At 46.0% G+C, this 24594-nt stretch overlaps 1 protein-coding gene across 3 annotated transcripts in view; it reads right to left on the bottom strand.

Moving 5' to 3' along the window:
* The window catches only part of GPAT4 (glycerol-3-phosphate acyltransferase 4), a 46373-nt gene that overhangs the window by 2597 nt on the left and 19182 nt on the right, over window positions 1-24594 (bottom strand). For 2 of the 3 annotated variants that reach the window (XM_015145310.3, XM_015145309.3), the window contains exons 2-12: window positions 16717-17724; window positions 9882-9951; window positions 9412-9712; window positions 8559-8633; window positions 7364-7453; window positions 7084-7177; window positions 6371-6486; window positions 4884-4939; window positions 4283-4368; window positions 495-623; window positions 330-409 (exon numbers count right to left, since the gene is read on the bottom strand). In XM_015145310.3, the coding sequence (XP_015000796.3) occupies window positions 330-409; window positions 495-623; window positions 4283-4368; window positions 4884-4939; window positions 6371-6486; window positions 7084-7177; window positions 7364-7453; window positions 8559-8633; window positions 9412-9712; window positions 9882-9951; window positions 16717-16881 (1262 nt within the window). In that variant the 5' untranslated portion in view covers window positions 16882-17724. The remainder of the gene's footprint in view (window positions 1-329; window positions 410-494; window positions 624-4282; window positions 4369-4883; window positions 4940-6370; window positions 6487-7083; window positions 7178-7363; window positions 7454-8558; window positions 8634-9411; window positions 9713-9881; window positions 9952-16716; window positions 17725-24594) is intronic. The other variant, XM_028852621.2, reaches the window with a different exon arrangement.

Raw genomic sequence — 24594 nt, 5'->3', positions numbered from 1 at the left:
AAAGTCACCCTGCCTTCTTGAGGTTTTCAGATCAGTAGCAGGTCATGCCCACCCAGAGAAGGACACTGTCCAGGTGTCCTGGAAGACAGGTTCAAACCCCAGAAAGGTACACAGAATCAACTGCTTCAGTCCAGGTGTCCCTGATCCAGCTTCCCCAAGGTCAAGGAAGCACAGGGCACTTCTAGGTTGGAATTCAGGGAGAGTCAAACTGCTCTCTCTAGAGCTGACAAGTTGAATTCTCCACAGCAGGGGGAATGACATGTAAGTGAAGTCAATGACACAGCATCTGCTGCAGGAACTCAGCTGATAAGGCCTGGCTCTAAACTTACCACAGCAGGTCCACCAGTCCTCCCTGCCTGGCAATGGCAGATTTCACCCTATTCGCAAACTGGACAGCATCTTCATCTGCCTGTAAGAAAGAACAAATGAGACCACTCAGCCCCGGCTTGACGTTACACAGAGCAGGTGCAGATCTGTCTGGGGCAGGCACTCACCTCTCTAGTCATGGGAGGCAGGTACCACACACTGCAGACAATGGCCCAGCTGGTCATCATTCGCAGCAGGTACGTCACCATCCCATATTTGCTGCTGTTCCAGAAGGCATCGCCAAATTGAGGGTCATACTGAAAACAACGGAAAGCTGAAGGTAAGACGTGAGTAGTTCTCACGTGTGCGAGTCCACAGCGATTGCTCTGAGTGACTCCACTGGGCCGTGCTGGTACTGGGGCGCTGCTCCCTGACCCTGCATGAGTACTGCGGAAGCCCCTCTCCATGTGGCCGGTTCTGACTGCGAGCAACACTGCTCTCCCCCGAGGGACCTGGCCTCTGCTGCAGATCAGTAAGGAAGGCTCCCCTGACAGCCTGCCTCAAGCAAATGTCTCCTTTTTTGGTTAGTTTCAGGTCTTACTCATAGGTATATAAAGTTTTCAAACATCTTCAAAACCAGGGAGAAAAGGATCATGCACTCCCATGTACCCATTCCCTGATTCAACCACCGCCAACGTTTCCCACTTGTTCCATCTCTCCCCTCCCAGCATCCCGTCATTCATCTAGTGTACCTCCCCCAAATAAAGATATTTTCTTACACAAACACCAAGTTTTAAACATGATTTCTGGTGCCCAGACCAGGGAGGAAACTATTAGAAAGCTTTTGCATTTACACTTTCAACAAAGTCAGTCCTCTGTTCAGGACACGGCTCTGTGCTCACGCTGACAGCCCCGGGAGGTCTCAACCACATAGGCTGCTTCTACCATGAAGCAGGTATCAGATCCTTTCATTTGCCAGTGACTCTAATGGAGGCAAAAGGCAGCACTTCAGTGGCGTTTTGCGGAAAATGTGGCTGCAGCTGTGACCCACATTCTCACCAAACCAGCAGCTGGAGGGGCAGGTGATCAGGGTGGGTAAGCTCCGGAGGAAGTTGCGCAAGGAGCAACAGGAGGACCTGGGCGCTTGAGAACGCCTGGACAAAGTGCCTGGTGCTGCTAGCAAATGTCTGAAGGGATCCTGTACACAAGGCAGTAGGCTGACCTTGTGCAAACACCCAGGACCAGAGTGGAAAAATAAAGGAGCCAGAATTTCAAGAGTTATGCCACACGGCCATGCTGCCAACAACATCAAAAATGCCCTTTTCCTGGGAAAGCCTGAGAAGCAGCCCAGGGCAGGGTCCTGCATGTGAGCATGGGCTGGGGTGGGGTTGAACTCTATGATCTTTTAGGCCTTTCCAGCCTAACTTTTATGATCCACAGTATAAAAATTGGATAATTTTGACAAGACTGTGGCCCTAACTACAAAAATGAAGGTAATTTAGGCTTAATTATAGAAGCTAAGAAATTTAGATTTAACCACAGAAGGCTTAATGAGTTATTATAATACCAACAGAAACAAGGGAAAATAATAAGTTTTTAAAACTAAGCTAATGTGTATGATCAGAAAGAATTTTTTTTTTAAATTATTATTACATATATATATTTTTTGAGCTAAGAGTCTCGCACTGTCGCCCAGGCTGGAGTGCAGTGGCGCTATCTCGGCTCACTGCAAGCTCCGCCTCTTGGATTTATGCCATTCTCCTGCCTCAGCCTCCTGAGTAGCTGGGGCTACAGGCGCCTGCCACTATGCCCAGCTAATTTTTTTGTATTTTTAGTAGAGACGGGGTTTTACCATATTGGCCAGGCTTGTCTCAAACTCCTGGCCTTAAGTGATCCACCTGCCTCAGCCTCCCAAAGTGCTGGGATTACGTGCATGAACCACCACACCTGGTCATGTCGTTACATTTCATAAAGCCTGATATGGACAGAAATTCTGATGTCACAAGAGTGTGAGAACCCTTTGTTTCGGGCTGATTCTCTATTCCACACTGGGCAGTGTGTGTGGACAGAGAAACAAGGCAGAAGCTCAACACAGTGACACACTCCTCACATCAGGTCATGGCGGAATTCCGGTGGGAATATAAGAAGAGCCTGGAAATCACTAAGGTTATCTAAGTTTGGTTACCAATAAAGGGTTCACAAAAACCAGTAATCTGTAGACCAGATGTTCTTAGCCATACATGGGCTCTACCCTGTGGACTGAATGGAAATGTATCTAAAATTTATAAGCATTTTACTTTGGAGAGGAGCGGAAACTCCTCAGGGTTCGTGTTTCAACAGCAGCTAAGAGCACTGCTTCAGAACTGTGGCTGCCACAGTGTGGTCCCAATAGGCACCATCAGTGCCACCCAGAACATGTTAGAATGGAAATTCAGAAGACCCAGAGGGGTGGCTCAGGCCTGTAATCCCAGCACTTTGAGAGGCCAAGGCAGGCGGATCACTTGAGCCCAGGAGTTCTAGACCAGTCTGGGGTGAAACTCTGTCTCTACAAAAATTAAAAAATTAGCTGGGTGTGGTGGCATGCACCTATAATCCCAGCTACTTGGGAGGCTGAGACACGAGAATCACCGGAATGTGGGAGGTCGAGGTTGCAGTGAGTCATGATTGTGCCACTGCACTCCAGCCCGGGTGACAGACTGAGACCCTGCCTCAAAAGAAAAAGAACAGGAAGTTCAGAAACCCCGGGTGTGGGGCCCAGCAATCTGCATTTTAACAATCCCTCCAGGCAATGCTAATGCAGCCTAAGTTCAAGAGCCACTGTTCTGGGGGGAGCGGTAAGGGCTTCCATTCAGCAGCTTCACGGTCACACTGCAAAGCACCTGTCCTCGTTTTGCCAGAATATAGGATGCAGATGCCACTCCCCACTCCCACACCCAAGGCAGACTCTGCTACCAGACTATGTTCCTCTTTCTTGCTATACCCAGACACTGCATCCTCAGGCTCTGGTGAGTCCTAACCTGTCAATCAGAGTCCCCTGCAGGCAATATTCATCTGCCATCCCTGGCCTGGTCCTCTGCCTAAATGATGAACAGTGAGTGGCTGGTAAGCATCTGTCTCACCAGGAACAACACCTCTCCAGTGGCACTGGCAAGGTGAAAAGAAAGTCAGAACCAACTCTACAGAATGCTCTGCAGACAACCCACAGTCCCCTATAAAAGAAATTCTAAGCGTGAGCCTGACTCATATCTGCTCACCATTTTACCGAGCTCTCAGGCTGCAGTCTAAATACTTTAACCACACTGAGGATGGCCTGTGTTTTGTAGGTGTCATGATGTGAGGCCTCGTGGATGTGGAGAGTGTAAGAGCAGGGAGGAACAAAGTGCAGATGACTGGTTAATCACATCCTATAGCTCTGGGTGTCTGAAGGGTTAGAGCAGCAGTTCCTAAAGCGTTGACGTAGATTAGATAAACTCCCAGGGTCCATCTCATTGTTAGGAGCTGCTGTAGGTCTAAAAGATGACACGACTAAAAGCAGTGAAGCCGTTTCTCCCACTGCGCTGGAATAAGGAACCCCCCCATTCTCGCAGCTCCCCCAAAATGCAAAAATCCAGCTTGAAACTACACCTCTGTGCCCTGCAATCAGTCACCTTTCCAGGTGGACGGGCCTACCTTCCAGCTAGGTTTATGAAGGTAAGAAGTGAAGGGCTTGCCATTTCCTGAATAGTGGCGGCAGCAGCATGCAGGCAGGAATCTGGCTGTCCCCCATCCCACACTCCCCAGGCCCTTCTAAGGGGGTGCTGAGTGCTCAGCATCCTCCTCTGGCAGCACTTGACCCACATCAGCCCAGTCCCATGTCACTCTGCTGAGGGCATCAACCACAGACTGGTGACCCCGGCTCCTTCCTCCACCTCCTCCTGCTGCGCTCCACTCACAGCAGCTCCAATAATGACAGTGTGTACCATCGGAGGTCTTGTACCTTGATAGCAACAGGGTAAACTGTGGCTCCAATTTCAAAACTTCCCTTTTTGAACATCATCACCGATGTATTATTGATGCAGGTTCCTAAAATGCAGGAGACAATAAAATGCTATTTCTGTTGGCCCTTTACCCCAGATATTAGGTGTTTCTTAAAGACTAAGCACAATAGTCAAAATTCTTCTAATGGTTCCTCCAGTAAGATACATCTGTCATCTCCCTAACTTCAAACACTTAACGAGACAGGCAAGATGGTGCCTCCAATTCTCCTGCTACAGGACCACTTTCCCTGATTCAGGCACACAGCCTGGATAAAGCAGAGATGCACAGAGGTCTTAGGAGGACTCCATGAGCTCCATGAGGAGCTGAAACATTACAGAAGAAATTCCTGCATTTGGGGAGTTTACACTATGGCATTCTTAGTTCAAATTCTGAACTTGCCTGAGTTTTTAGTCCTATTTCCAATCTAAAGGGGACCTAACATTATTCAGTGAAAACAGATAACCCCAACAAGGGCTGAGGGCCTTGGTTCCCACGAAACATCAGCATCACACTCTTGCACTCCTCACAGAAGCGCTTTATGGCAACCAACCCCTTCTTACCTTCTGGGAAGATGAGGATAGGCAGCTTGCTTTTATCTTGCACATGTTCAGTCAGTCTTTCAAAGAGGAAAAAAAAATGAAGGATCAGACAACCTTATACACATCGTCAAAATATGTTTATAAATAACTTATTTATTTGTGACACTAGTTTCAATTATAAGAAGTTAACAAGCATGACCGTGTCCTTTTAAACCCATCATCTAATGCTCATCAAGAAAAAATGTATATGGATAGAGAAAATCAGGTTACTATTTAATTCACAGAACTGTTCAATTCTGTGTGAACATCGGAGCACCAACGATGCCACTCAACCTGGGGGCCCTTGAAGGAGACGCCTGCCACAAGGCCTGGGCACGGCCCCCTCAATAAACCTGTGGCACTAGACTGTGTAACAGTTGTGAGGCTGGGCCCAGCCCTGCTGGCTCAACACTGTCCCTGAGATGTACCAAAGGGAGTTAGGAGAGGGTTCATCTGTCTCTATGGAAGATAATCTCAGCTGTCTTTTCTTATTTGTTATTTTTTGAGACAGGATATCCCTGTGTTGCCCAGGCTGGAATACAGTGGTGCAATCACAGCTCACTGCAGTCTCACCCTTCCCGGCTCAAGCGATCCTCCTACGTCAGCCTCCCAAGTAGCTGGGACTACAGGAGCGTACCACCACGCTTGGCTAATTTTAAATTTTTTGTAGAGATGAGGTCTCCCTATGTTGCTCAGGCTGGTCTTGAACTCCCGGGCTCTCAAAGCACTGGGACTATAGGCCTGAGCCACCATGTGTGGCTTGGTCTCAACTGTCTTGATGTCTCTTTCTGCTGCAAATCTCTTTGCATTACTTACACCAGATTCGCCTTCTTAAAGTTTGAAAACAGAGCAGTACTTCGTTCCACTGCCCTGGGTTTCTTTGTATTTGTGATAAATGAATTCATTTTGAGGTTTCAAATAGCAGTGAAAGTTCGTATTTTGTTTATTACGATGGGTACAATGAATTAAAAAAGGTTAAGAAACATTATTAACTTGGTAAATAATACTAGGGTTTCTATACTTTTTTTAAATTTTAAGACAGAGTCTCACTCTGTTGCCCAGGCTGGAGTGCAATGGCACGATCTCGGCTCACTGCAACCTCTGCCTCCCTGGTTCAAGCGATTCTCCTGCCTCAGTCTCCCTAGTAGCTGAGATTACAGATGCCCGTTACCACACTCAGCTAATTTTTGTATTTTTAGTATTTTGTATTTTTACCATGTTGGTCAGGCTAGTCTCGAACTCCTGACCTCAAGTGATCTGCCCACCTCGGCCTCCCACAGTGCTGGGATTACAGGCATGAGCCACCACACCCGGCCACTTTTAAAATCTCATGTTTTAGGAAAAGATTATTATGAAAGCAGTATAGGCTTATGATAGAAGGCACATAACTACACTGTGGAGGGATAACTCCCTGAAACCTTTTCAGCATTCTAACCGGCCAAGCAGAACAGCAGTGTTCTGTCCATTACCTCTTAGCCACCAGGTGGCGATCCTTCACTTCCGAGCGCTCAAACCAGACGTGTGGGCAGGCCTTCACCATGGCTCTCTGAATCACACCCATGAGTCCCCCGTGCACTTGACCCACCTAAGCACAGGCACAGGACCCATTAGTAGTGAAGCCATCCTCACACAAATCTCCCCACTCTAGGAAGCCCTAGATCTCACAAAATAAGCAATCCAACCTCTCACCTCTAACGCTTGCTGGTCCAACCTCTTACCTCTAACACTTGCTGGCTGGAGGTTGCTCACTGCCAAGAAACCACTACCAAGACTCCCCAAATCTTAAACTTCTCCTTTTAATCAGTAATACTAGAAATAGGTAATTAAAAACATAACCGAAACCCCTAAGACAAAATACTAAAGTAGTGCAAATCCCTGTGTAAAACTGCCCCTCCCTGGGCAGATTCTCAGATGCTCTGGACACAGTCCTTGCCAGCTCCTCCCTCTCCCCATGCTGGTCTGCCTGACCGCCCTCAGCATCCTCTCCAACCACATTCACCACTCACTCTACCCAGGGTATCTCCTATCACAGTCCCACAGAGCCCCCACAGTGACAGTAAGGTGGTGGCCCACGCATAAAAGTGTTTATGTGAAGGGTCCAGGAGCCTCCTAGACCCTCCTGGCCCTGACCAGTCTAAAGCAGGAAGTCTTGCCTCAAGAATGCACTGGAAAGAGCTCTTACCATGGCATAATAGCCATCGCTGGCCAAGATGATCACATCGATAGGTGAGGTATGATTGGCCACACAGATGCCACCATTTCTTGGTCTGTTTTCCCTGGGTTTAAATGTATGCAAAACAACCAAAATTAGTGTGAAACAGTTCATGTAACACACCTCTCACCTCACACGCTTCATCTGCTCTAACTAAAAGCTCAGAAGTGTCTTCCCATTTGGCCAAGTATAGGTGGGTGGTGTTTCCTGCAGTGCCATTTCCCTTCCTATTGATACAAAGCACTCTCACCTGTCATGGTAGGTGATGATGGCTGTCAGTGCTCGCACGCAGATCCGGTAACACATTAAGTGAACATGTTTACTCATGAACTCCTTAAACCTGCAACAACAGGACAAGGATTCTGGGTTTTATTTTACATACAGGAAGACAGAAACAGTTGCTGACTTGAACAGTTCAGCAGTCCTTTATGACGGCAAAGTGCTTTTATAGACATGAGCACGTACAGGAAAGCCCTGTGATGCATGACCACCTTTATGTTCACACATGAGGAAAGAAAGAGGGGACAGGGAGACTCGCTTACATCCACCCAAATCAGTGGGTGGAGAATTCACAGCCTAGAATTTGGCATCGGCAGACCACAGGCGGGCTGAATTCCGTTCCCCTAGTCAACACCCAGTGGCAGGCCCAAGGCCAGAGGCCAACCTCCTCACCCACCCAGGTAGAAGAAAGGTTTCCAAGCCCCAGAATTTCCTGAAGGGAGCAAAATATTCTTCACAAACAGACAAAACCTCCCTACATCTCGTATCATTTTAAAAACTGTATTGTCTCACCACTTTATCCACACGGTCAACTGCTCAAAACTAAACAACAAGCTGTAAAATCTGTTAACATCTGAGTCTCGGACTCTACATGTTTGTGGCTTCTCCCTTTTGTCTTTAAAATGGGAAGAACGCGAGGGCTAAAGGACAAAAAGAACAGTCATAGATCAAAATAAAAAAAAGTAAAGACTTTACTGCTGATGCCATTGTTACCACTGGGTTGTTGTTGTTGTTATTATTATTATTATTAGAAACAGAGTCTCGCTCTGTCACCCAGGCTGGAGTGCAGTGGTATGGTGTTGGCTCACTGCAACCTCTGCCTACCGGATTCAAGGATTCTCCTGCCTCAGCTTCCCAAGTAGCTGGGATTACAGGCAGCCGCCACCACACCCGGCTAATTTTTGTATTTTTAGTAGAGACAGGGTTTCGCCATGCTGGCCAGGCTGGTCTCGAACTCCTGACCTCAGGTGATCGGCCCACCTCGGCCTCCCAAAGTGCTGGGATTACAGGCATGAGCCACCACACCTGGCCACCACTGGGTTATTTAATCCATCTAAGATTCCATGGCTTTGGTTGTGTCCAAAGAAGGGGCCTGGCCTTCGATATCTGAGCACCATTCCCAGAACTAACTGCCCTTTAGGCGTGGACTGCCACATTCTACTCACCTCCCATTTGGCAAGTATCCCACCACAGTTGTGCCCACCACCAGAAGGCTAATTCCTGTGAAAGCCAGCGCTATCCTGTAAGAAGAAGAAAAGTTAGAGCACAGCCAGCAAATCCTTGCACCAAGTACAGAACTGAAGGTGTGAAAATCACACTGGGCATCACAAAAACCACCCCCAAGACCTGCTCACCTGGGATCTGGACCAGAGTTCACCTAGAAATGTGAGCAGGCCTATCAGAACCAGAGATCCTTTTGATTCCAACTGACAGTGAGCCATGGGTCTGGCTCTCAGCCGCCAGCATCTCCTGAGGCCTCGGCAGCTGGAAGGCTGGAAAACCCTAAGCAGGCTGTTCTGCCGCAGGGCTGCTCCCTGCTGCCCACCCCTTCCCTATGGCTGAAAACCCCGGCGGAAGCACAGCTTCCCTCTGAAGCAACAGGAGGTGGAGCCTGAAGGGTATTAGCATCTGGCAAGGCACACTCAGAGCAGCACACGGTGCAGAGAAGCTGAAAGATCAATACTGCCTCTGTACCTGAGAGGCAAGCTTCAGGAAAGAATAAGCCATGTCCAGGGAGGAGTGGCAGAAAGCACACAATGTTCCCTATCCCCGTGTTTGCTGTGATCTAGACAAGCAAGCTGTCTTTAAGAAATCCAACTATTTCTGTCTGATATGCAGAAAATCCAAGGGCCTCTAAAAGAAAATCACCAGTGTACCCCTCCAAAGAGTCACATGGCCTGGCTAGTGACAGTCATTCCCTTCTTTCTAAAACGGGAACACACAGCGGAGCAGGCAGGTGGGCCGTGCACCAAGTGGGGTGGCAGCAGCGAGCCCCACTCCCCACAGGCCCTGCCTCACCTGAGCGGCAGCAGGAAGCAGTACCGAATCAGCACTCCTAACCCCCACAGGACCGTGAGCCGAAGGCTGATGTACTGGAAGTTATAATTGGTTCTGCTCAGCAGGTTCCAGGATTCCAGTTCTTCTGCTGAGAATCTCTTTGTCACCTCATCGTCCATAATGGTCTCCATTCCTTTCCGGCAAAAGTAGAAAATGTCAGAGAGCTCGAACTCTGGAGTGTTGTCCAGAGCCTTACTACTGCCACTTCGACGAATCTCTTTGATCTCTTCTTCTAGTGAAGTGGGATCCTTTGCAATGATTCCTGCAAAAGAGTGTGTCCCTGTCAAGCAGCATGCTGCGGGAGAGCACGTGAGACATACTCAGAGCACACATCCTGCACTAATGCAGGGAAGAGTGTGTGTGGCACCAGAAGCACTGGGGAACACTGTTCAAATGGACCTCTCAGGACAAGGACCACACCCCCATCTTACCATTGGTGTAGGGCTTGTAAAGCTGGTGGTTCTTCTCCTTGGCTCCTCGCTCCATTCTCAAGGTAGCCCACTGGGAGGGGAAGGAAGCAAGAGACAAGAGAGAGAATGAGATCTGTTTTCAATCAGTGAACACCTCCATTTCTGTTCTGTGAAAGCCTCAGTCCCAGTCACTTAAGACCGTAGCCAAGAAGCACAGAGTCTAGAAGGAAACTCAAACCACCTCTCCCCCGAGAAGCCCCTTCCTTGACAGCTGGGACCAAGAGTTAAGTCACCTTAAGCAAAACACTGGGAACTTCAAGAAGCTGGGGTGCGTTCCTCAGGCCTGGTTCCTCACTGCCTACGTCTCTGTCTCCGGGCTGTAGGGAGCTCACTTGCCGACAACACAGACCTCACAATTCCTCCTGCACTGCCCCATGGCAGCTACTCAAAACAGCGAAGCCAGACATCCTGTAAACTACTGCCTGCCACCAAATTACTCCAAGAAAGCAGCAATTTTCATTTTCAAGGAGACAAAGAACTTGAGCAATACATATGTTTGGACCGTCCAGTAACAGGAGTAACATTTTAATGATAGAATCCCACAACTTAACATTGAAAGGCGTGGGAGTGGCTTAATAGTGTTAAAGGAGAAAAAGAACACTATCAGGAAACCGAAAAAAACCCAGATTCAATTCCCAAGTTTACACTCACTAGCTGTGTTCATTAAGCAACCCATTCCAAGTCTCTGAATCTTGATCTCTTTATCTGCAAAACAGGATTGATACTACCTCAACCTCCTACTTCACGGGGTCACTTAGGATCAAATGAGATCGTGTATGGGACAAAACTGGGGAAATGCAAAGCACTCTGTCCTCATTATTACTGAAATAACACAGATTCTGGAACAGACCTAGGAAGAAGACGCTTTTCCTAGAACCCCTCTTCATTAAAACTTTCGCTGGTATAAGACAGCTGGTATAAGAGGCTGGTTCTCTTCCACTATCAAATGAGAGGTGAAAATGTGGGTGCACTTATCCCCTCTTGGATATGGTATCACTAGAGAGAAAGCTATGTCATGTCCACAGCAAGTCAGAGAAACAGAACAGGCATTTCAAAAGCCTCAAACTTCAGCTTCCACGGTTATGCATGGTGGGCACGAGCCCATCATCCCACAGCACAGGAAGATGCACATGGCCCAGGGCACATGGTGCAGATTCTGCTGGCAAAGCCCAAAGGGTCAGCAAGACTGCACCACGTGGTCCAGCAAAGTCGAATGCTGCACACGAGTTTAATCAGTGATCTGACCTCATCTGGAAATCTCAAACCCCACAGTCTAGAAAGGAAGGTGGCTCACAAAGTCACCACGCAAAGAAAGTTCAAAGGCAAGAAAACTCACATGAGTTTCTCTGTTTCAGATATTTGGCCATTGATGTCTTTTGGCTCTAAGCACAGATGAGCTTTCCTCTAAAAATGTTAATACCTAAAATGGAGGAAAGTAAATCTCATCTGGTTTCCTGGAACTAGAGAAGAGGTGAAAAGGGGCAAGAGAGTTCACAAGAATCCTGGCATGCAGAAACACAGGTCACTCAACCAGAATTTAGGGTTCTACATTTTGGTCAGGCTCTGTTTTGGCACCGCAAGAATAATCAGAAGTGAACAACTTGGGGTCAGACGCAGCGGAGCTCACGCCTGTAATCCGAACACTTTGGGAGGCCAAGGCAGGAAGATTGGTTGAGCCCAGGAGTTTGAGACCAGCCTGGGCAACATGGCAAAATCCCGTATCTAAAAAATACAAAAAAATTAGCTAGGCATAGTGGTGTGTGCCTGTAGTCCCAGCTACTCCAGAGGCTGAGATGGGAGCCAGGGGAAGTTGAGGCTGCAGTGAGCGGAGATTGCACGGCTGCACTCTAGCCTGGGAGACAGAGCAAGATCCTGTCTCCGAAAAAAAAAAAAAAAAGAGAGAAACTTGATTCTGTACTGACAATTCTGAGACTCCATGAGACTGCAACAGACGGAGAATATATGACATCAGGCCTCTTGTGGATGACTATTTCAGTCTGAGGACTGTTTCAACGTGCAAAATTCAAGATGGCTACAGTCTCTGTCATTACAGGAAAGGGATCTGCTAATTGAGATTCTACATCTCCTAGTTCTGTGGCAGTTCAGTAATAAACATCCCTTTGGCCTCACACTTTTTAACTTCAGGAACATGACAAAACATGTCTGTGTTTAGGAAAGAATTGTCCAAAGTCACAAGGGCAGGGGAAATGAGGAGAGGGCTGAACAGCCTGTTAAGAAATGGCTGATCAGGTGGCTGAGTGCAGTGGCTCACACCTGTAATCACAGCATTACAGGCAGGAGGATCATTTAAGCCCAGGAGTTTGAGAAATGGCTGATCAATGAACTGGATCCTTTTGGCTGAAAGAAACCAAAATATTTCATCCCGAAATATACTTCTTTGTCATATTTCAAGATGACTGTTCAGAAGGACTGGAAATGCAAGAATAACGGAGAAGCTGTCTTTTGCAGGAGGAATTTGCATCTGTAGAGGAGACAAAGTGAAGTAAACAACAGATGCCAATGGGCTTTCTCTGAAGCACCTCCCTCCTTGTCCGAATCTAGAAAGAACTGAGAGACGCCTTTAAAGGTCTGAAAGAAACACTTAGCATCTACACTCTTGAAGGGCTGCTATCTGTGAGGCTTCGTCTATCTGTGAGGCTTCATCTACACAAGACCACCTGTGCCAGCCAGGCCTCCTCTTCTCTCCCTCTTGTTACCTATTGCCACCTGATTTACCACCATAGCCTGTTTTTTGGCCATGCTCGGAGCCCCCACTGCTTCTGTAACCTCAAATGCTACAAAAGCATCAACCATCTGGCTATTTCTTTGAGATCTTTGTAAAACTCCTGTGCACATTAATAAATCTGTATGTCTTTTCTTTTATTAATCTGCTTTTGAGAGTTGATTTTTCAGTGAATCTTCAGAGGGCAAAGGATGCTTTCCCTTGGCCCCTACAAACCCTACTGGACCAAATCAAAGGGCCTCTGGGAAAACACTGCTTCTCTGCACTATACTCGCACAGCACACTCCTGACACCAGATGTGTGAGGAATGCCACCCCCAAACCCAAACCAAGCAAATCTTCAGCAGGCACCAGCTGGGTGTCCTCCAATTCAATTCAATTCTGAGGCTATCGACCTGGAGTTGGTATCAGATTCCACAAGTTATGAGAGTCAGTCCCGTATGACTGCCCCTACTTCAGATGCAAGTTGAACGTCTCATGTGACCCATACTTCTGACTGACCAGCCATAAATCAGGGTTCCCACAACCCCTCGTCAGGTTCAATTTGCTGGAGTGACTCCCAAGACTCAGGGTAATGGTTTACTTCCATGTATGGCTTTATGATAAAGGACACACAGCTCAGGAAGCACCAGATGGAAGAGATGCATAGGGCAAGATATGCAAGCCCTTGCCATTTCTCCCAAGAGGATGCTCTCACCCAGCTGCCTCCCGGTTCATGCCCTGTTCTCTGCACTCCCTTATTCCCTATTGAATTGCTTCCCTCTTGCCTCCCTCCAATCCACCTGAACACATGCTACCAGAGTCCAGCCACGTCACTTTCTTGTTCAAAAACCTTCAACGGGCCGGGCGCAGTGGATCACGCCCGTAATCCCAGAACTCTGGGAGGCTGAGGCGGGTGGATCACTTGAGGTCAGGAGTTTGAGACCAGCCTGGTCAACATGGCAAAACCCCATCTCTACTAAAACTACAAAAATAGTCAGGTGTGGGGGCACAGGCCTGTAACCCTAGCTACTCAGGGGGCTGAGGCAGGAGAATCACTTGAACCCAGGACGCGGAGACTGCAGTGAGCCAAGATTGCACCACTGCACTCCAGCCTGGGCAACAGAGGGAGACTGTCTCCAAAAAAAAAAAAACAAAAAACCTCCACTGACTTCAATGACTTCCCAATGCCTGAAGTTCAGTATTATAACCCACGTCAGTCCCTCCATGTTCCCAATGTTTTTGCTCTACTGAACTATGTGCCATCTCTGAATAAGACTTACCTTTTCGCCTTTATCAACTGTGCTTCTAGAATGTTCTATCCTTTTCCCTTTTAGGATCCAGTTCAAATGTCAAATCTAAGAAATGCTACCTACTCAATTCCTGCAATCAGAATTCACCTCTGCCTGTGTACTTCAACTGGTATCCCATTCTGAATTAGTTATATATGCATATATTTGTCTTTCCTACTAGACTACACACACCTCAAGAGGCAGGAGCCAGAACTTACCCCTTTGTGCATTTCAGCACAGTCTGAGAGAGTGCTTTCCACTTAGTAGGCAGTCACTGATTTAATTTATCAACTCCCAATATTTCTCTCCATCAAGGTCTCCTTATGGAAAAGTAGAACCAAAATGACAAAACCTGGAACTATTTCCTATCATCTTTCCCCCAATTCCTGTCTCCTTCAGTTTGTCCTTTAACCTACTCAAGGCTATGTTAAAATCACACTCATCAGGGTAGGTAGGATGACCTCTTTCACTACAACCATGTAAAAGGAGTATTAATACTCCTACTCTCTGGACAAAGAAACACTGGAAAGTTCAATGCCTTTTCAGAGCCAGTAATGGAAGCCCTGGGATTCAAGGTAACAACTGCCTGACCTAGCACGAATGCCCATCGCCCTAGTCTCTTCAGCTTCTCCTTCTTCACCACTAGTTTCTTCAGCTTCTTCACCACTAGTTTCTTCAGCTTCTTCACCACCAGCCTCTTCAGCTTCTCCACAACTGCCACTAGTTTCTATGACTCTCCACCAACAAGTTCCACCTTGGAGTTTAACACAGATCACATTACAGCTGTCTCATCTTCTCTAACGTGACCTGATCAACTCCTTTCACATCATTTATTCTCATCTTTCTCCTTTACATCCAGGCTTTATCTTCTCCCCTCTTCCAGGTCATTTTCAACTCAGCTGAGAGTCTACTCCTGGGAATTCTGCTCTTAGTGATACCATCGCCACTGTGGAGAGCGTTCATGTGAAGCACAAACATTAAGCAAACAGACTAAAACCCTTCCAGTCACATGCTGCTCTCTGCACACAAAGATCTTCTGTGACTCAGCATGAACAGGACCTGCACTGAGTTAGGGCTTCCAGGAAAGGGAATAGAAACGACATTGATCCACCCATATCCTCTCCATATTCCTCATCACTTGGCAGGTACACAGATATTTTCTCCTAGTTCCTTTATATTGGGAGAACTAGTCATGGGAAAGGAGCTGTAGGCCAGGGCTTGCTTAGGTCTGCCAAAAGCACAGGTATATGTACCGCATGAACTATTAGGTATCCAGTTTTAGTGATCTTTATGAAGAATGCAGACTGTGGTTGCCAGGGGCTGGCGGAGGGAGGAATGGGGAGTGAATGCTTAACGAGTGTGGGGTTTCCTTTGGACTGATGAAAATGTGAACTGGACAGAAAACAATGTGAATATAGTAAACGCTACTGAACTGTTCACTCTAAAATTATTAACTTTATGTTGTCAATTTCCCCTTGGTTTTCTTAAATGTGAAAAAAAAAACCATATGCTTATAGACATACTAAGTACCAAAAAAGATAAAACCCAAGATTCGATGATAAACATAAAAATATTTCCCAATATAATGTAACATTTCATATCGCTCACTTAATCTGAGTCGTTTTCTTTATTGATAAAAATGCAGATAAATAAAATGCAGGTTAATAAAATGCCCCGTCTACCACAGAATTATAAGGAATCAAAGAAAAATGATAAAAGTTACTCTCAAAACCAGAAGATACAATATGGGCCAGGAACGGTGGTGCAGGCCTGTAATCCCAGCACTTTGGGAGGCTGAGATGGGCAGATCACTTGAGGGGTCAGGAGTTCGAGACCAGCATGGGCAACGTGGTGAAACCCTGTCTCCACTAAAAACACAACAAAATTAGCCAGGTGTGGTGGCATGTGCCTGTAGTCCCAGCTACTCAGGAGGCTGAGGCAGGTGAATTGTTTGAACCTGGGAGGCAGAAGTTGCAGTGAGCCATGATTGCGCCACTGCATTCTGGCCTGGGTGACAGAGTGAGACTCTGTCTCAAAAAAAAAGAAAAAAAAAAAGATACAATATGAACAAACAATGTATTATTTTTACTACTGTAAGTGCACTTCTCAAATTATACATGAATCCCTAAAGATTTGGTGACTACTAAAAACAGACATTACAATTAAATCACCAAATCTGTGCAGAGGTATTTAAGTCTTATGGGAGAGAGCAACTTCCAAAAAACATCACTTCTCTCCCATTTCCTTACAATGTGACCAGTTTGGTATAATTCAATGGTCAGGTAAGTTCTGATATATGTTTAGAAATGTATCCTTCGCCTTTAAAGAAAATAAAACAATTCCAATGCCCTTTTCTGTCCATTCTTTTAGTCTGAAATGCAAGGACCTACTTAGAATAAATGACTGGAAGAGAAGAGGCTTTCCCATGCTTCTCAAGTGAGGGAATATGCCTGCCGCAGCTTTGAGCTATGGCATCAGTTATGTAAGAAGAGACAGAGACTGGCAGTGCTTTTCTTTAATTCTAAGCCCCATTCTCTTTGAAATAAACAGGCGACATGTGCAGTCATGGCATAGGTCCCTCAGCTCAGCGTAAATCAAACATACAAGTACCTTTCAAAAGTACACGTTTAGTTATTCTTCTTACTCAAAAAGCCACTTCCCATTCTCCCAACTTTCTCCCTGTCTAATAAAGAGATAACAATAGGCCTGTAAGAATAACTCTTTTTGCTAAATGCACTTCTACCCTCCTCTGTGAAGCAACCTTTTGTAACAGCACAACTTACCGCAAAGATTTTTAACAAAGTTTTCATGTAGAGTTTGCGGATACCAAAGGAGACTCCAAAAATGGCTGGCACTATGATGAAAACGAGGAGGAGGGTGAAGAGGACAGTCAGGGAGATGCCCAGAAGGTTGACAATCAGGCTATCAAAAGGCAGCAACAGGAACATGGTGGAAGATCCAGGCCAGGCCAGCACCTGCCTCCCCAAGAACAAACTGTAGCCTTCAGATGGTCCTTCCCGACAGCACCAGCCAGGGAAAGGAAGCAAGTTCCCGAAGAACAGCAAACCCCATTCCAAAGTCCACACCCCTCAACCGCCTGAATAGAAGGCCTGGGAAGAGAAGGACAGGAAAACACGGCCACAGGAGGCAGCTGCAAACGCCAGGTCTCCCCAGAACGGATGGACTATAAAGATGAATGAAGCTCGATGGGTCTTCAGTAAAAGCATCCGAGTCCAGATGGAATTTCTGTGCAAGTGAGCAGTGAGGGCAGGGGCTCTGCTCTGCTGTCCTGATGCTGCTTCCAGAGGTTTTACATGGTTTTCCTGCCCAAGAGCATTCAACAGATAAATCTGTCCCTGTCGCTGCCAGAAGTACCAAGAAGAGTTCAACTTGGTGCCAGAAAAATCCTGATAACTTCTGTGGAGGGGTAATCACTGGCACTTTACACAGAAGGCTTTTGAACTTGAATATGTGGAAATTAAATAATTGTTTTACTTAAAATTCCTTCATAAGCTGAAAACCATGTTCACTGTAGAGAGTTCATTATCTGGCCCCATCCTCCTCTGGTGAGGCTCCTGGTGCTCACAGCTTCCAGGACCCTCCTACCTGGAGAGCTACAGTCTTTGCCAGCAGGAAAGAGATGCTGGCACACAATGTCTCATAATGCAAGTGCTGAGTGTAACTCCAGACGCATCTGGCATTGGTTTCCTCTGGACACTCTTCTCCCTAAGGCTCCCTTTCTTAGCGGTGACCTGGGTTCTTGGCAAATAGCTGCTTACATGCTGCCAAAGCTGGGGGAGGGAAACAGAAACACTGTCAGTCACACAAATCAAGAGGAGAAATGTCAATATGCTGGGGACCAGGGGGACTGTTTCAGGGTAAGCCTAAAACTGTCAGTGTGGTCAATGCCCACTTTTCAAGTCATCAAGGTCAAAGAGACCAGGCAGAGCCAACAGGTGGCAGACATGAATGTGGGAGGGAAACATAGAGGTTTCAGTTTTCAACCCAAATGATACGACCTGTGGTCAAACTTTCTGAATAGAAAATACGTGTATACGAGACACATTTGAAAGATAAAAAGCATGTGCTATGGAAAGTACATCTCCTTACTACCTGTCCCCCAGGTATTCAGAGTGGTTCTGCACAGGTGCCGCCAAAGGTTGTAACCACCTCTGTGTTCTTCCCAAGACATTCTGTGCTTAAACAAGGAAATCACAATGGTTCTCCATCACCACTGGCCCCCAGGCTGGGCAACAACCACATATTCTTCTTCACCTTGCTTTTTGTTTTTGTTTTTAGCTTAACACATCTCAGAAGAATGTCCCATCAATACACATAGAGTTCCCTCACTCTGCAGGTGCACAGTTTTCAACTTAAGAATGTGCCACAACTTAGTTCACCAGTCTCTTAAGGTTAAACACTGATATTTCTACTTTTTTTTTTTTGTATAAATAATGTTGTAAGGAATAACCAGGTACATGCGTGACTTAGTACACAAAATGTGCTTAGAAAATATATTTTCGGGGTAAATTCCTAGAAATGGAATTGCAGAGGAAAAGAAAATACACATTTTTAAATCTGCAAGATCTTGTCGTATTTTCCATATAGAGATGAACCTCCTCCAGCCTCTCCCCACACGGGTCACCCATTGTGAAATTCCACTATTTCAAATATCTCACAAAAGTATTCCAATTTTATATCACACATTCCAAATCCCTGAACTTGGGAGTATGCTATCAACTCTCTCTGGCAAACATTTTGGCTTCACACCAATCACCCTCAGGCTGTTCCCAACACTTAGAAGTTCAAGAAACTGAACAAATTAACAAGTACTGACTTCGCCTTAAAATCTGCTCAATGTTTTAAGGGAGGAGACCACCCCTCATCTTGTCTTTATGCCCAATTTCTGCCTCCAAAGAAAGAAGAAGCATAAAATCTAAAAGGCAGAAATGGAATCCACAGACAGACAGCCCAGCACCATGCCCTGGGCCTGGTAGTTAAACATCAGCCCCTGACCTAACTGCTTATGTTATCTATAGATTCCAGACATTGTATGGAAAAGCATCGTGAAAATCCCTGTCCTGTTCTGTTCCCTTCTGATTACCGGTGCATGCAGCCCCCAGTCACGCACCCCCTGCTTGCTCAATCAATCAGACGCTCTCACGTGGACCCCCTTAGAGTTGTAAGCCCTCAAAAGGGACAGGAATTGCTCACTCGGGGAGCTCGGTTTTTGGAGACGTGAGTCCTCTGATGCTCCCAGCTGAATAAAGCCCTTTCCTTCTACAACTCGGTGTCTGAGAGGTTCTTATCTGCGGCTCATCCTGTTACAGTTCTAGAGAACTCAAGGCCGTTCCCTTGTTACCTCGTTTGTTTATCCCCAGCCCATCAATCTGTATGATTTCCATTTTACACATCAGGAAGCTGAAAGAGGTAGTTGCAGACCCAGTTCCTCTGTACGACTCCATGACATTCACACGTCTGAGGACGAAATGCTCCAGTCTACAAGGACATGCTAATCAGTGGCGCTGAGTCATGAACCCTAGTTCCTAGTTCTGATGGCCACTTCTTACGTTTCCTTCCACTTTCACATTGTCACTGCTATTGCCAACATTGACTGAGTGCTTACAACATGCCAAGCACTGCGCTAAGGAGCATTTCACATACACCACCCTCACGTAATCCTCACGATGGCTGTACGGTGGAGTCATTGTCATCCTGATCTACAGGTGAGGACGCTGAGGCTGGGAAGATTAAGGGAGTCAAGTCACCCAGGGTTGCAGAGAGTTGGAAGCAGGACAAGAGCATCCGTCTCCAGGACCCTGCTCTGTAAACCCTATTCCTTCCTATCTCCCAAACTACGTGCTTTAAAATGAAGTAGCACTGGCCAGGTGCGGTGGCTCACGCCTGTAAGCCCACTTTGGGAGGCTGAGGCAGGCGGATCACCTGAGGTTGGGAGTTCGAGACCTGCCTGGCCAACATGGCGAAACCCCATCGCGACTAAAAATACAAAAATGAGCTGAGCATCATGGAGCATGCCTGCAATCTCAACTACTCAGGAGGCAGGAGAATTGCTTGGACCAGGGAGGCAGAGGTTGCAGTGAGCCGAAATCGCCGCCACTGCACTCCAGCCTGGGAGACAGAACAGGACTCTGTCTCAAAAAAAAAAAAGAAAAAAAGAAGTAGTACTTCCTTCAAGCCAGACTGCTCTACAGAACTTCTTGTGATTAGACAAAACCATCAGGATCTGGACTCCAGTATTAGAATTTGGTCGTGTTCTCAAAATCCAAGATACAGACATGCTCTTGTATTTTCATAAACACTCATACACGCCAGTTTTCTAACCGTGTTCTAGAGGCAGTTCAGGCACCTGAGCTACCAAAGTCCTCAGGCCTATCCAGGACAACATCTCCTTTCCTCCTTCATTGCTGTCTCCCCACTCCCCGTGGACAGGACTGCCGTGGGAAAGAGGCAGCAAGGGCCTCTGTCCTACTGGTCAGGGTTACCCTGAGTTCCACAGACCCAAGGTGACTGACACCAGGGTCACTTTGACCCCCATGCCAGAGTGTAGATCACTCCTCTAAGGATCACAACTGAAAATTCCCAAGGTTATTCTGGGTTCATGTCCCCAAACCAGTAAACACGTGTAGCAATAAACCAATTTCTTCACCTAGTTCAGGGGTTGGCCAATTATAGCCCACATCTGGCTACAGTCTTTTTCACAAAGGCTCATGAGTTTTTACATTCTTAGACTCTTTTAAACAGATGCAAAAAACAAAGAAGATTTGACAAAGACCATGGCCTACAGACCCTAAAATACTCACTATCTGCCCCTTATAGGAAGAGTTTGCACTCATGACCTTGCTGGTCTTTCCTCCGCTCAGAGGCCCCCTGCTGGCTCTCCCAGTCCCATCCCATCCCACCCCATCCCACCCCGCCACACCCTACCCCGAGTTCCTTTTGCTGAATGCCAGCCTCCAGGACAGAGAACACCAAACTGGCCGAACAAGTTATTAGGCCAACACTAAACAATACTCACACAAATTCTTAGAAGTAGAGGAAAGAGCAAGCCAACTGAGTTTATCGAATCAGTAGTGTTTGGAAACTGAAAACTCATTAAAGCCAGAGGGAACTAGTGGCTGAAGGTCCCCTTAATACAGACTTTGATGTGTGGAAATATCAAAACTGTTCACATCAGAACTAAATCCAACCACAATTTCTAGATAACCGTTCATTTATGAGAGGCTATGACTTTGCCTCAAGTAAATATAAGCATGACCTCTTAAGAATGTGAGCTGGGGAAGCCATTCATTCACAGGAATATTCACTTATTCTCTCAACATCCACAGCTGGGTTCCAACCAAACTCACCCAGAATCATCAGGGCCAACGTTCCCCAACAGGCCAAACATTCTAGAGAATCAGCTAGTTCTGAGCCTTTTAGGAAGGAAGCTGCCTCCATTCCAGGAAGGCAACAGAGCCCATCACTAAGCTAACCTAACTCTTCAACCCATGGAATGGCAAATCCGGGCCTTTAGGCCCCCTAACGGCCTCAGTTCTTGGAGTGACTAGTTCATTCATTCAACAAATACTCACTGGGCACAGAGTGTGTGCCAGACAGTACACCATGTGTTAGCTGTTGTTCAGCGGTGAAAAGATATGCCCATCCGGAAACAAGCACACAAAAAGTCGTAATTTCAAACTATGATGACTGTAGACAAGGAAAATAGACTCCTGGAAAAGAAAAGAAAACAAAGGAAAAGAAGAGAAAAGAGAGAAGAAAGAAAAGGAAAGGGAAAAGGAAAAGAAAAGAAAAGAAAAAAAAAAAAAGAACAAAACAGAACAGAACTTAATTTAAATCAAGGCATCTACACCAATTCCGTCCCAATCATTGGACTGGGACTATTATCACTCCTAACTGCAGAATCAAATACTTTTCAGTCGGCTCTCTGTGACATATCCCAACTCAGGGACTGTAACTGCTAGAATATGTGCAGACAGAGGCCCTGTGCCAACCCAAAAGGTAAAAGAAAGGCCACTTTATTAATACATGCTTAGATCACACAAGAATGCACATATTTTTAGAGCACACCAAGCACAATGCCAGTCATATGTTAGATCTCAATGAATGGTACATATTATCATTTCATTAGAATCAGAAGAAACTTAGTCGTCAGCGCTAGGTACCAAACTTCAAGAAGGCTTAGAGAGGAAGGCATTATAATGTATGACACAAAATACACAGGCCAAACAACACAACTTGCCTAGCAAGCAGTAAGTGTTCAATAAAAAGGTTAGCCATAAAACAGAGAAATTCAAACTGAAAGTACAGTGAGATGGTAAAGAAATTCTGATAAACCACTGTACTGGTGAGAATGAAAAAATATCCTCAAATACTGCTGGTTGGAGTGTAAAATGGGTTTAACCTCTACAAAGAACAATTTAGCGACTGCCATCAAAATTTTAAATGTACATAACCTTAGATCCAGCAATTCCACTTCTAGAAATTTATCCTAAGGATAAATCAGACCAGTGGTTCCCAACCAAGGATGATTTCTTTTTACCCCCTTGAGGAGCATCTGGCAACATGTGCAGGGATTTCTGGCTGCCATGACTTGGGATGGGAGTGCTACTACTGGCATCTAGTGCAGTGCACAGGGCAGAGATGATGCTGCACATCTTACAAAGCACAGGACAGCTCCCACACAATGAGGAACTGTTCAGCCCCAAACGTCAGTAGTGCAGAAGTGTATAAATCCTGTATTTTAAAGCATGAGCAAAGTGATAATATGTGCTGGGTTACTGACTGCAGCATAGTCTGTAATATCAAAACAAACATCAGTGTCTCCCAATAGAGGACATAATGGAATACTATTCATCTGAGCCCCTGTCACTAGGAAGGAGAAGGGGAATTTGAAGGTATTTCCCAAGAAGTAATGACATTACACTAATGGGGTTTTCAACTACCACTTTTGCCTAAAGGTGTTTATATGCCTCTAAAATGGCTGGAGCATGCTTTCTCATTCAGAAAGTGCACACGGCCTGACAGGGAGGCAAACACTGCCACAGTCAGTGTCTGCAGAGCATACTGGGGGCAAACGAGACTCTTCAGAAAACAGGAACACAAATGCTTGAGGCTTCAAGATGGCACTCTGTGTAAACGCATTAGTAAAAAATGAGACTCTCACAGTAATTCTGAATCAGGACAGCTGGTATCCATGCACAGATGGCAGGGGCATGAGCCACGTGGGCCCTCAGAGACCCACACAGAGCCATCCCCTGGCCACTAAAGGCTGCACTGGTTCTCTACCCAGCATGCTCATTTGCATCACTGGGCCTCAGCCCAGATGAAATATATTAGAATATCTGCAGGTACAATCTGGATTTGTTCTTAAGACACTTGAGCGATTCTAATGTGTAGTCAGTTGAGACTACCGGGTTAAGGGTTCTTACCAGTTAACTGAGAAAGGACAACTGAAACTGAGAAGACAACCATCTCCGAGCACAAATTACCCACAAGTAAAAGGCATCTAGTTCTCTAAAAAAAGGAGGGGGATCACATTCATAAGAGAGGTGGTGAGGATCTAGAATGACAACCCAGGACATGAAACCCAGTGGAAGCCCTTCAGTACTGGAGAGCACTCAGAAGGTCAGATCGGACTGGCTGTCACCTAGAAAAAGTGGATTTGCTTGGGACACCTGATGCAAGGGAATTGGTTTTATGGTTGGCAGGTATGGGATGCAAATTCTAGCTCAATACTAAGAATCCAACCCTCATGCTTTTATGGTTGGAATGTAAGCTAGTGCAGCTTGGAGAATGGTTAAACAAAGTTACCATGTACCTCACAATTCCACTCCTAGGTATATACCCAAGAGAAAGACAAACTGTCTACACCAAAAAAATTGCACATGAATGCTTACAGTGGCATTAATCAGAACAGCCAAAAGACAGAAACAACCAAAATGTCCATCAGCTGATGACTGGATAAACAAAATGTGGTGCATCCATACAGTGGAATCTTTGGCCATAAAAATGAAGAAATGATACATGCTATAACATGGATGAATCTTCAAAACATCATATTAAGTGAATAAAACTCATCAAAAAGATCACATATTGATTCCACTTATACAAACAGCCAAATCTACACAGAAAGAGATTATTGGTTACCTCAGAGCTGGCGAGAGTGGGGAGATACGAGAGTGACAGCTAAAAGGTCTCTGAGGTGATGAAAACGTTCTAAAACTATGTTGATGACTGTACACACCTGTGAACATTATAAACCCCAATGAACTGGATACTTTCATTGGGTGAACTGTAAGTCAATAAAGCTATTTTTAAAAGAATCTAAGATTGAGTTGTTCAAAAAGAATAGGCTGTATAGGGAGACCTTCACCTACATCCGCATTCTGCCGAGTGGCAGATAAGTTATGGTGGTTACACTAGATGTCTTTTAAAATTCCTTCCTGAAACAAGTTTTTTGTCCTTACGTCTTTATTTAAAATTGCAGAATGTGAGGGAAGCAGTAAAGCATGATGGCCAAACATACAGGGAATCAGACAAGCTACATTCAAAACCAGGCTCCCAGGCCGGGCGAGGTAGCTCAAGCCTGTAATCCCAGCACTTTGGGAGGCTGAGACGGGCGGATCACGAGGTCAGGAGAT

Source organism: Macaca mulatta, chromosome 8 (assembly GCF_049350105.2).
Source record: "Macaca mulatta isolate MMU2019108-1 chromosome 8, T2T-MMU8v2.0, whole genome shotgun sequence".
Classification (NCBI taxonomy): domain Eukaryota; kingdom Metazoa; phylum Chordata; class Mammalia; order Primates; family Cercopithecidae; genus Macaca; species Macaca mulatta.
This window is presented reverse-complemented; position numbering and strand designations above follow the sequence as displayed.